General features: G+C 28.8%; 1 protein-coding gene across 1 annotated transcript; it reads right to left on the reverse strand.

The window, feature by feature from the left end:
* Positions 1–2,386: 2,386 nt before the first annotated feature.
* Positions 2,387–5,903, reverse strand: LOC129881117 (isopentenyl-diphosphate Delta-isomerase II). The gene is made up of 6 exons (XM_055955467.1): positions 5,741–5,903; positions 4,399–4,454; positions 3,726–3,817; positions 3,427–3,529; positions 3,199–3,336; positions 2,387–2,961 (listed from the first exon to the last, which is right to left on the reverse strand). The coding sequence occupies exons 1-6, from the start codon at positions 5,803–5,805 to the stop codon at positions 2,708–2,710; spliced, it is 708 nt and encodes a 235-aa protein (XP_055811442.1). The 5' UTR covers positions 5,806–5,903; the 3' UTR covers positions 2,387–2,707.
* Between the last annotated feature and the right edge of the window lie 6,677 nt (positions 5,904–12,580).

Below are 12,580 nucleotides of genomic sequence, written 5' to 3' on the forward strand. Positions count from 1 at the left end.
ATTCCGATTTTTTCAGAACTCGTAGATATATTGCTCCTTTGCCCGTACATAGCAAACAATACATAACTATAAATCAGATTAGATTCATATTGATTTAGTTTTGAAATAATTGGAGTTATTTATCAATAATAACGCTTGTACGAGATACATTGTACACAAACAAAGTACATAATAAAAACACAAAATCAACCAGATACATTTCAAAATTGTAGGCATAATTTTGGGGGAGTTAAGCGCGATGTGGGGAGATCGAGGTGGAGTGATGTATCCAGATGTCAAGAAAGAGAAGGAAAAAGGGGATTTTTTTAATTAATTCAAATAATAGCAATTTTTAGAGATTATGTTATTTAAGTCGTGTAGTTACATAATTTTTCTTTTATTTATTTGATGTAAATACGGAATTGCCTTAAAAAAATGAGGAAAAAAAACAATTTCTATTTGAAAAACAAAAAGTTTTTTAGGAAATATTATCAAAATATTTGTGTGTGGTATACATATAATTTCGATAAATTTACGTGAATCAAGCAATATGGTTAATTATAGTTGGCATATTCTGTTATTATTGTAACGTCAAAATCAAAATTAATCACTAGTTTACTATTTTTGCGTTACGAGGGTTAACTGATTAACTAACCTAAAATTTATGTTTTTTGTCAAAAATATTTTTTTGAAGAATGCTTTTTTTGGAAAATAAGTAGGTTCTTATTTATTTTTGTCTAAGTAAACTATATTATCCAAAAATATTTATATATAACGTAAACAAATACTATAGAAGATGGAGTTAAGGTGAGTGTCATAACGGGTGTGGGATGGTGGGAGTGAAGGATACGGGGGTCTGGAGAGAATAAAGCATGTATAGGCTTTATCATATTTTAGGAGATGAAGAAATTATTTTTAATAGATGTCGGCTCAAGAAAAAGCATTTTAAAGCAGTTCGAAAAAAGTAGGAAGCAAAGAAGTCTTGACAAAAAAAATAAAAGAAAGTATGACAAAGTATGTTGAAAAGAAACGAACAGTAACTACAACAGAATAATAAGGTAATCGAAGAACGAGACAAAAAACAACCGAGAATAACAAAAATTAAAAGACAATAGACTACGAGAGTACATACAACTACTGGTATAAAAGTAGAAGCTACGCAACACACAATTATGTACTAACTTTCTATCCTAATTTATGCTCTCCATGACCTCGTATCTAAGGCCATATCATCGCGATCGGTAAGCTGAAGTTATGTCATGTCTTGTATAATCATATCCCCTTACTACTTTTTCGGTCTACCTCTACCTCTCCTAAAACTCACCAAAGCTAACAGCTCACACCTCCGGACTGAGGCATCCGCGTGTCTCCTCTCCACATGCATGAATCACCTTAACCTTACTTCCGTATTAAGTCCTCTACCATCTTATTCTCTATCGAAGTCACTTGCATCTTGTCCTGAATATTTTTGTTCCTTATCTTGTCGTTTCTGATATGCCCATACATCCATCTCAATATTTTCATTTCCGCAACTTTCAACTTCTGAACATGTTATAGGGACACATGCAATCACATAAAACATCTTAGCCATTGAATACAACAACAACAACAACAACAACAACAACAACCCAGTGGAATCCCACATCGTGGGGTCTGGGGAGGGTAAAGTGTACGCAGACCTGACTCCTACCAATGTAGGACGGCTGTTTCCGAAAGACCCTCGGCTCAATAGAAGCATAGGAAAAAAAGGTCAGACAAGAATATTAAAAGTAGGAAACTAGATAACGGAAGAGTTCCAAACAATAGTATAATCAAAGCACCAAAAAACAGTAGATATCGTCAAATAATAGCATAAATACCATAAATAACATAAGATAACATAACATAAATAACATAAATAACATAAATAACATAAATCAGAGTACAAGAAATCATAGTGCGTTAATACGCCTACGGATAAGGGGGAATAATGTCACTATGTATTAGCCATTGAATATTATACTTAATATTATACTTAGTATATTCTATATGCTAATGAGTTTAAGTTATATATGTGTTCATGATAGAAATTAGTATACAATCAAATCACATTTACTTATTATAACAGATAATTTATTTTATCTATATATGATTTGATACAGTAAAAGATTTTTTTACACTTATAGTCCAGACCTATTTGATGTTCTCATTTAATCTATAGCTAAAAAAAAATTCAAAGTATTGAATTAGTAGTCAATGTAGTAAAACTTTTTCTTTTTCTAGCGTGTTTCGAATCTATTGTATATTAATTGAGGTTCCAAATCGACTCTGTGCACTTATTACAACAACAACAACATACTCAGTGAAATTCTACGAGTAGAGTCTAGAAAGGTTAGAATGTATGTAGAAAATTTTAGACAACGTAAAATTTGCCAAGCACAAAACAACAAGCTACTTCATTAAAATTCAACAGAAACATGTCTATGTTACAAGTTCTGATCAGTTCAATGATACTTTTGTTCTATTCTCACAACAACAACAAAACATAAGGATGCAAAAAAGGAAATCTTGAAAATATTACTACCAAATTTATTTGTCTAAATAGGAATAGGAATGTATTTGTTCAACCATTTTAAAAGTTGGCTCCATTTAAGCTATGTTTGCTCAGACACTTCAAAAATGACGACAGGTGCATTATCGGATCCACACAAGTGCGCAATATTTTTGGGGACTCCAAGCAACATGGCTTTTAAGTCAACTTGTGAATGGTTTTCATATCAGCAGCTTCTTGGATAGTCCCTTTCTCAACATGGTCCCACCATTTGAACAAGAAGTTGTCAACAACAAGTCTGAACCAAGGAGATAGCTTCAAACCTTCTTCACCAGCATCTGCTTTCCTCAAAAGCTCTTTCAGTTGTTCTTGGTTCACATATTTGATATCAGCAACTTCGTCCGGGTTCGGGTGAACATTGACATCACGAACGATGAACAGAAGATAATCAACTGCAATAACAAAAGAAGGATCAGCGACGATTTATACCTATCTGCTCAATGCACTTTCATGTTTTACGATTACTAATAGCCTGTTTGGCCAAGCTTCCGAAATCTACTTATTTTGAAAAGAATTTTTTGCCCGAAGCATGCCAACTTTCGAAAATAAGCACTTTTGTCTTCCTAAAAGGTTGGGAAATTAGGTTATAAGCACACCAAGATAAAAATACAAAGAAGATGTTTCATTACGTTCATGCTCTCCCCACTTTCCATCAGACGGTGCCTTGTAAAGCATACGGCCCAATGGTGTGAACTGGTCAACCGGGACATCTTCAGCAGGAATACCAAGTTCATCAAGAAGCTTCCTTTGTGCAGCATTTCTTACACCTAATATTTGAAAGTGCAACACAGAATAAATTGACTAAGAGAAGTCGGGATGGTAAAAGTTAAAGACTTTCAGCTCAAAAAGAAATATACCAAGAGCATTCTCCTCAATAAGCTCAGACTCTCGGTAGAGAGGATGGCTGCAGCACGTGTTTGTCCACACCAAAGGAAAGGTTACCTTTGTTGCAGATCGTTGCTACACATACAACACAAGAATAACACATATTAAGTGTTTTAATCTTCAAAAGCTACAAAGATGTGTCTTAACAACAACTCATTTGACAACTTATGACTACTTATTCTATTGAGATGATATCTTACAATGCCAAGAACTTTCACCGTCGTAGACTATTATAATCATTCAGCGCTTGCAATTTATTTATGTGTCATACCTGAAGAAGAAGTTCATACTTTGAGTTGAAAAGAAATACACTGAAAGCTCTGTGCAACAAATTCTCAGATTCGATCTTTTCCATCAAATGACCTGCACATCAATAGCAGGTTATTGAGCAGAAATAGGAGACAAGAACAAATGATCGTATAGACGTGAACGAATGCTATTAGAGGTAACTTCGGTTTACTCAAATTTTCACAGAACAAAATTCCAACTTGATCAGCCTAACCAATAAATCTCCTAAATCTATCTCAGCAATTAGCTAAAAATTTCAGAAGAAGAAAGCAAACATCTCTCCGAAAAGGACATCGTTGAATTGTGTGACCACCTCAACCAAAAGTTTAAACTGGTAGAGCAGAATCATCTATTGTTTTATTTTAGGTCTTCAACATGCTTCCCCAAGACTCGGGTGGATCTAAAATTTTGAGTTTATGGTTCCGACTTCTAGAAAATGCAGCTTATAAAGTGGTTTAACATATATAAACTAAGTTAAAATTAGAAAATTTAATTCTAGATTCTCCGCCAATGAACTCCCTTAATTGTGAGATAGCATCGACATTGAATCACAGAGACCTTCAACGTCAAAATAAGATACAGCCACCAAGGGAAATACACAAGAAGATAACACACCCCGAGGAAATTCCAAAGACGGAGCAAATATCTAAACTTACAATTGTACTTGGATTCATGACCAACAACTTTGTCATTGACATCCACCAAAATACACCTGCAAGAGTTAAAGAAGAGAAAGCGTTAAATCGAGAGAGAAAAGGTTATAAAGTTACCGAAACTCTAAATATGCAGATCAAACATTCATAACAACAACTACCAAGTTAAAAGAGTAGAACAGGGTGGCTTTCTTAGTGAAAGTTCACAAAAGGTTGTCTTGTAACAACTAACACAAGATTAGTGAATTTTTAATATCCCGTACAAAACACATCTTGAATTCAGAAATGATTAAAAAGTCGGAATTTTAAGAATCTTTATCCACGACAACCAGAAAACAAATTTTCAACTCATTACTCAGGTAAAGTCATGGTCATTTTATACTATGATAAGCATATTCTATACAGTCATAACTGATTTTGCATGTAAAATACCGACCCTCCTTAAATTCAAGAAAGCCCAACGGTGCCACATAAATTAGGACAGAGGAAGTACTAGCATTAATCTAATGAAAAATCGATGAATCAATTTCAAACTAGCTGAAATTGATTAGGTGAACCCTGTATATCTGTTCTGTTTTTACTCAAACCTCAAATTCATTCTAATACTTGTAGTAATTAATAAATCTTATGCTACAAAGATTTAAAGATTTAGCCTAATTGTAAATAAAGCATATGCAAAATTAAGAATACTAGGGCACAAAAAATATACTCCCTCCGTTTTAATCTTACTTTCCTTTTCAATCTGTTAAGAAACAATCTCTTGCCTTTTTTTGACAACAATTTAATTTCAATTTTCAACATAACATGTTTAACACAGCAAAATTAAAGAACATTTTGATACATTCTATATATCTTCTTTAGTTTAAGATTCAAAAAATATTCTTTAATTTCTTAAACTCCATGCAAAAACAAAACCAGCCAAATAAATTAAACTCAACCCAACCCAACCCAGTAGCTTTTGCTCAGACCCTAACAATAGTCAATGAGATATCAGATTCAAAATCTCAGGGCATTCACACTAGCTAATATCTTTAAATCTATCTAAGCTTTGGTAAACAGAGTTATCTGATAACCTAAACATCATTGTTATTGCAACAATAATATAACCAGTGAAATACCAAAAGTAAGATCTAGCCTAGGGAGCGCAGGCTGTATACGGACCTTATCACTACCACCTCATGCACCAAACACCATTGTTATTATTAAAAAAAATTAACTTGAGGTCACGATAAAATTTCATGAGCTTCAAATCATAGATCCGCCTCGATCAAACTGATTTGTGTACAAAATCAAATTAAAATTACGAAAAAAATAGTAAAAATGGAAGAGGGATAGGAGAACAAACTCGTCATCGAACATGAGACGGCGCTGTACAGCATCCATGTTTGCATCAGCAACAACATCAACCATTTTTACAGAAAATAAAACTTTGTAACAAAAAAAAATTAGTTAGATTTAGAGTGAAGAAGCATAAGAATTGAAGGAGGACAATTTATAGAAAAAATAAAAGGGGGGCTAAGAGGACAAATTTGAAAAAAAAAATTGATTCTTTTTTTTGTCACCTTTTCCATTTTTTTTTTCCTTTTTTGTTTTATTTAATAATCTGGTATTCAAATTTAATAATATAACTAAACTATATGTGAGTCGTGACAGATAAAAAATTTTTATTGATAATTAGAATATACATGAAGTGATATTATAAGTAATTTGAATGGTTTTGCTATAAGAATTTTTTTATTAACGAATGTAATATATGTTATGATATCTCGTATTTTTAATTTGCGTTCAAACTATTTTAAATTTATATCAAACAAAATTTTAGTAATCAAACTCAAAACTTTTATGATTAGAGATAGAGGACTTTCATCAATCTTAATTGTATTTTTACCTAATATGTCATCTCTCCACTTTATTTCTTTTCCTTTTATATCATTCATTAATAATTTTTCTTCCTTAGATCATTACCTAATGTCCCCTTTTTTTTGTTTTATTTAACAATTTAAAATTTGAAATTTAGTGGTACAATTAAATGATATATGAATTATGAGAAGGAAAAAAATAAACGACGGATGAAATCTTTGTTGATAACTAAAATATACGTGAAGTAATGTTATAAGTAGTTGAGTGATTTTGCTATATAATTCATCGTCATTGTGTGCAACAATATGTGTCGCAGTACCTTGTACTTTAATTTACATCTAAATTAAATTTAAATTTATGCTAAATAAAATATTAATATTCAAAGTCAAAATTTATGATTAAAAATAGAGGATTTCATCAATCTTGTTTATATTTTTACCTAATTTTTCACCTCTCCACTTCTTTATTTTATTTTTTATCATTCATTAAGATTATTACCTAATGTATCTTTTTTTATGTTTTATTTAACAATTTGGTATTTGAAATTTAGTGATACGGTTAAATTATATATGAATTGTGAAAAGAAAAAAAATAAACGACAGATAATTTTTTTTTTGTTGATAACTAAAATATACGTGAAGTGATGTTGTAAGAAGTTGAATGATTTTGTTAGTATGATACACACGTAAATTATCATGACGATCTATTACACATCTAAACTACTTAAAAGTGAAACTATTATTCTCCTACAACTGACATGGCAAAAAAAAATGCGTCTGATTCTGTAAAGTAAAAAAAAATTAAAAAAACAAAATCACCTCACCCCCACATCATTTCTTCTTCACACCTACTTGTCATCTTTTTCTTCACACCCACCTACCTTTTTTTTTCACACCACCTCCATTTACTCTCATTTTAAATCATGATTTTTTTTCTCTCAAAATTCATTAAAGTAAAAAAATTTAAAAACAAAATCACCCCACCCCACGTCCTTTCTTCTTCATACTCACCTACCCTCTTCTTCTTTACACCACCTCTATTTACTCTCCATATTGAATCTTGATTTTTTCTTTCTTTCAAAACCAATGAAGAACAAGAATTCTTCTCTCCATTTTGGTGGAGAAGATGATTGGGGTTTGGTTACTCTCCATATTGAATCTTGATTTTTTCTTTCTTTCAAAACCAATGAAGAACAAGAATTCTTCTCTCCATTTTGGTGGAGAAGATGATTGGGGTTTGGGGGGGGGGGGGGAAGGGGTCAGATGGTGCTTAATAATTAATTAGGAGTTAATTAGTATAAATATAATTAATAAAAGAGAAGATAATTAATAAAGAAAAGAAAAAATATATATAAAAAAAATTGAATGGGTAGTTAATAGTTAATTAGGATTTAATTAGTATAAAATATAGTTAATAAAAGAAAAAAAATATAAAAAATCGGATGGGTGGTTAATAATTGATGGCTAGTTAATAATTAATTAGGATTTAATTAGTATAAAATATAGTTAATTAATAAAGAAAAGAAATATAAAAATCGGATGGGTGGTTAATAATTAATTAGGAGCTAATTAGTATAAAATATAGTTAATAAAAGAAAAGTTAATTAATAAAGAAAAGAAAAGAAAAAAATTATAAAAAATCGGATGGATAGTTAATAATTAATTAGGAGTTAATTAGTATAAAATATAGTTAATAAAAGAAAAGTTAATTAATAAAAAAAAGAAAAGAAAAAATATATAAAAATTATAATTTCTAACGTGGCGATGACATGGCGCCATGTGGCAACGAGTGTAATACACCACATACTATGAGAGTGGTGTTATGTGTTTAGGTGTGTAATAGTTTCACTTTGAGGTAGTTTAGATATGTAATAGGTCGTCATGATAGCTTAAGTGTGTAACTGACTTTTCGATATAATTTCAGGAGGAAATTTATGCTTTTTTTCTTTAACAAACTGATATTCAAAAATGAATGATATTGTTAAATAACATGTGATTCGCGGAAAAAATTTAAATGACGGATAATTTTTTGTGTTGATAACTAAAATATATGTGAATTGGTGTTATAAAGGGCCGAATGATTTGCTATTATAGTTTAACGTCATTATATGTAGCATGGCTCGTATTTTTAGTTTGTATCTAGGTTAATTTAAATTTACGTCAAATAAAATATTGTAGGTAATAATATTTAAATTCAAAACTTATCATTAAATGTAGAGAAATTCATCTCTTATTTATATTTTTACCTAATTTGTCATTAACTTGTAGTAGTGAAAGATTTAGGTTGTAATTTTTATATTTAATATATTGTACTAGTTAGTGACATCACGGGTTCAAGTCTTGAAAATATTCTCTGACAAAAATATAAGGTAAGACTGCGTAAAATAAACTTTTGTGATCAGACTATTTTTTGAACCTTGCGCATAGCGAAAATTATAGTGCATCGAACTGTTTTTTTTTAATAGTAGTGACATGTGAACTTTATTGGAGCCATCTATTTTGATTCTTTTCTCTGTCACCTGTCCAATTCTTTATTATTATTTGTTGGACCATTACCTAATGTGTCTTTTCTGTTTTAACAATTTGATATTTGAAATATGACTAAATAACACCACATATATTAAGCTATTAGATGGATGGCTTAAAGATAAAATACAACTTTTAGAAAAAGGACATGATCAATAAAACTTGATGGGATTTTTGTAATATAATATAGAAAAATTATTTATTGATAACTAGAATATACGTGACATGATATTGTAAGTGATTGAGTGATTTTGCCTTTATGAATCAAAATTATCATAGCATATGTTGCACACCTTGTACCCTTAATTTGCGTCTACGTTAGTTCAGTTGGTTAACTGTCAATATCAATCAAATGACTCACAAAAATAATACTCTATCTGTTTAAAAAAAAAAAATCCTTTCCTTGTTAATCTGTTTCAAAAAGAATGATTTTTTTTTTATGATAAAACTTTAATTTCAACTTTCCACGTGACATATTTAAGGGCACAAGATTAAAGGGTATTTTAATACATTTGACATAGTTTTAATTTAGGACCACAAAATGTAAAAGTCTTTTTTATTTTGTTAAACTCTGTGCTAAATCAAATTAGGTCATTATTTTTTAAACGGAGAAAATACTATTTTTTTATTGGAGGAAAAAAAATCAAAAATTCATTTTCCTCTTGTCATTTTTGTAGATTCATGAAATAAATCCAGTCAACAGATGACACCTATACCAACAAGTGTGGGGTCCACATAAATATATTTTGTTTTAATCTGATACTAAAAAAAAAAAAAACTTTTGTTGATTACAGATACTACTTTTATTCTTGTATTTTCTTTATCAAATTATTTTATTTGAGTCAAGAATTATCAAAAATAATTTCTTTATCTTTACAGATTTCAAGATAGAAATAAGATATGTGTACACTTTATCCTTCTTAAATCATACTTATAAATTATACTGATATATTATAATTGTTAATTGTAATTGGAAAAAAATAATATAATTTTAAAAGGTGAAAAAAAATTAAAACCAGAAAATTGAAAGTTACTTAAGCTAACTTTTTTTTAAATAATATTAGCGTTCGAACTACCTTGTACACATGTTAATTATTTATCGATTACATGTTATCTTTCATTAATATAAAAAAAAACAATTAAAAAGAAAACAGTATTTTATGAAATGACATGGTCAAGTGTGTCAACCACATTCTAACATTTTTTATAATTTAATTAATCATGTCAGATGCATTGTGTTTAGTCAATAATGGCTTGTTGCCTAATTTTTTTGGAGTTATTAAGTCTAAAAAAATACACTCGATGTATTATATTAAAACAATAAATTAACGATATGTATTTTTTATCAGTTACTTATAATTAAATTGATATGTTTCTTACCTCGATTTGTCACTTAATTTAACCTATTTAATATTTTGATACACGCGCTGAGTAGAAATTTGTATTTGGACGTGTGATATGAAGTTACAATTTCGCTGGATATGTAATTTGGGATTATGTCAAATTCTCCATAAAATATGATTTCGGATTTCAAATCATGATTTCAACTTTTTGGACTATAAAACTTGATCCATAAGTTTATATTTTGTAAAAAAAGAAAGTTCATCATTTTAAATTTTGTAAAAATAGACTCATGCTCGGCGTTAAAAAATTGTGTGTACCGTGTGAAATAATTATATTAAAAAATAACTAATTATTATTATTGTTAACTAGTGAATCTTTATAAATTATATCTATTTGAAAGTTTATAATTACACATATTTATTTATAAAAAAAATAAAGATATAAATTGATCAGTGCAGTACATTAAAATTTTGATATTTTTTTTTATAAAGTATGATTTGTTCATTTGATAAAATTATGTATGAATCTTACTTCCTTCATGATATTATAACACTTTGTCCAAAAAGGTTTGGGCTCTTCCAAACTAATATGGGCTGCAAAAACCTTCTTTAAATTTTTAACATCATATTTTTTTAGTATTTTAACCAAATACATTGTTGGGACAATCATATAATAATGTTCGTAATTTGCGTTTTGTAGAGTGATGTCTAATTCTTTAATTTCCAATAGATGCTATACATAAATTTGTCATCAAATTCTTGTTTTAACCAACTAATAATGTGCTTGGTTGGCATTCTTTTGGTTATAGTTAGCAAACTTTTTCTTTCAATTTCTTCAAATTAAAACAATCGAGAAGATATATTAATAGAGACAGAAGTCCAGAACTATCATAATTTATGAATTGTGAATTTAATTATAATTTGCTCTTAAGACCCTAAAATTTGTATATTACAATATAAAAATCACTATATATCTAATACATATTTGAGACTATAGACTCAACTATTACTATATAGTATCTTAAAATTTCGCTATAAAATTTTATAAATTTTAAATTCTTGATCCGCATTTGTTAGTACCTTTGGTTTGTGATTTTGTCTTGTCGTGAGCTTTTGTCAATTAGGAAGTATTGGACTTAACATTTAGCTAGCGTTTGGCCTCAAGTTTCCAAATATTCTTGGAAAGTAATTTTTGGATGGAAGTTTCACCATGTGTTTGATCACAAATTTTTTGAGTATTTTACTGTCTCAAAAAATATTATTTTGTACCCATAAGTTTTAAAAATTACTAAAAATATTTATAAGTTTATGTTATTATTTTATAATGAACATGTTCTGTTAAAAAAATCTTATAACATAATTGATAACAATCAACAGCAATAAAATAACAATATGGCAAAGAACAATATATTAATCGAATTTTTAAAAATGTTCTTTTTTTCCAACCTTGTCACTGAGATTATTATTTTTTGGAAGAGATAATAACAAATTATTATTTTATAAAATATTTCCACAATCTACGAGCAATCTCTTCCCGACAATAAATGATGAATGTTTTTATAAAATATAAAAGTTTGGGATAATTTTTAATTTTTTAAAACTTTCAAGTTTCAATTTTTTTAGAACTTGGGATATTTATCAAATAATAGCAAATTATATGGCCAAATATTAATTTTCAATTTTTTTAAAAAAAAATTTCAAAAATTATTTGGGGCTTAAAACATTAACATCAAAGCTCCAATTATATGGGCCAAGTATTGTCAAATCAAATGGGCCTCCACAAACAATTCTAAAGACACGTACGTACCTTTTCCAAACTCACCACTCAAAAGTTTATTGTTATTTTATATCGTATTTGATATTTTTCAACATGAAACGCGTCACATTTAGGTTAAAGCGCTACATCATAAAGATAATTATATATTTAAGACATAAATTTATAGCATTTGATTAAGAATGAAAGAGTAATTATCTATCACTTTATCAAAATTTTGTTGGTTATGCCCAAATTTTGTTATCTACACATCAACAAGATGGTCAAAATTTCTTTACTTTTAATAAAAAAAAATTGAATTCAATTCTTGAAGTTTTTTAAAATTGATAAAGAATACTTTATTTTCTTAGCGGTCTATTTGGTATGATTCAAAATTAATCAAGCCGATTAATTTAAGTATGGAATATCCAAAAATAAAAAAATAAATGATTACTTATTAAATCTGCAATTAAAATGACTTCGAACTACCTTGCCTTACAATTAAAAAATTGGCATAATACATAAATATGCCTTTTATCTTGACCTCATTTTATATTTATGTCCTCCAATTTTGAATGTGCACAAATATGCACTTAAACTTGTATAAAATTGAATAAGTAGACATACATGTCATATGTGTCACAATACACGTAGGATGCCACGTAGGACACAAATTTATCTTGTAGGATGCCATGTAGGATGAA

Source organism: Solanum dulcamara, chromosome 2 (genome assembly GCF_947179165.1).
Source record: "Solanum dulcamara chromosome 2, daSolDulc1.2, whole genome shotgun sequence".
NCBI classification, from domain to species: domain Eukaryota; kingdom Viridiplantae; phylum Streptophyta; class Magnoliopsida; order Solanales; family Solanaceae; genus Solanum; species Solanum dulcamara.

Coding starts and splice junctions, on each gene's coding strand:
- LOC129881117 (XM_055955467.1), bottom strand. CDS start 5,805: ATGGTTGATGTTGTTGCTGATGCAAACATGGATGCTGTACAGCGCCGT. Junction 3,818..4,398: donor TCATGAATCCAAGTACAATT/GTAAGTTTAGAT, acceptor ATTGATGTGCAG/GTCATTTGATGGAAAAGATC. Junction 2,962..3,198: donor AAAGTGGGGAGAGCATGAAC/GTAATGAAACAT, acceptor TTGTTATTGCAG/TTGATTATCTTCTGTTCATC.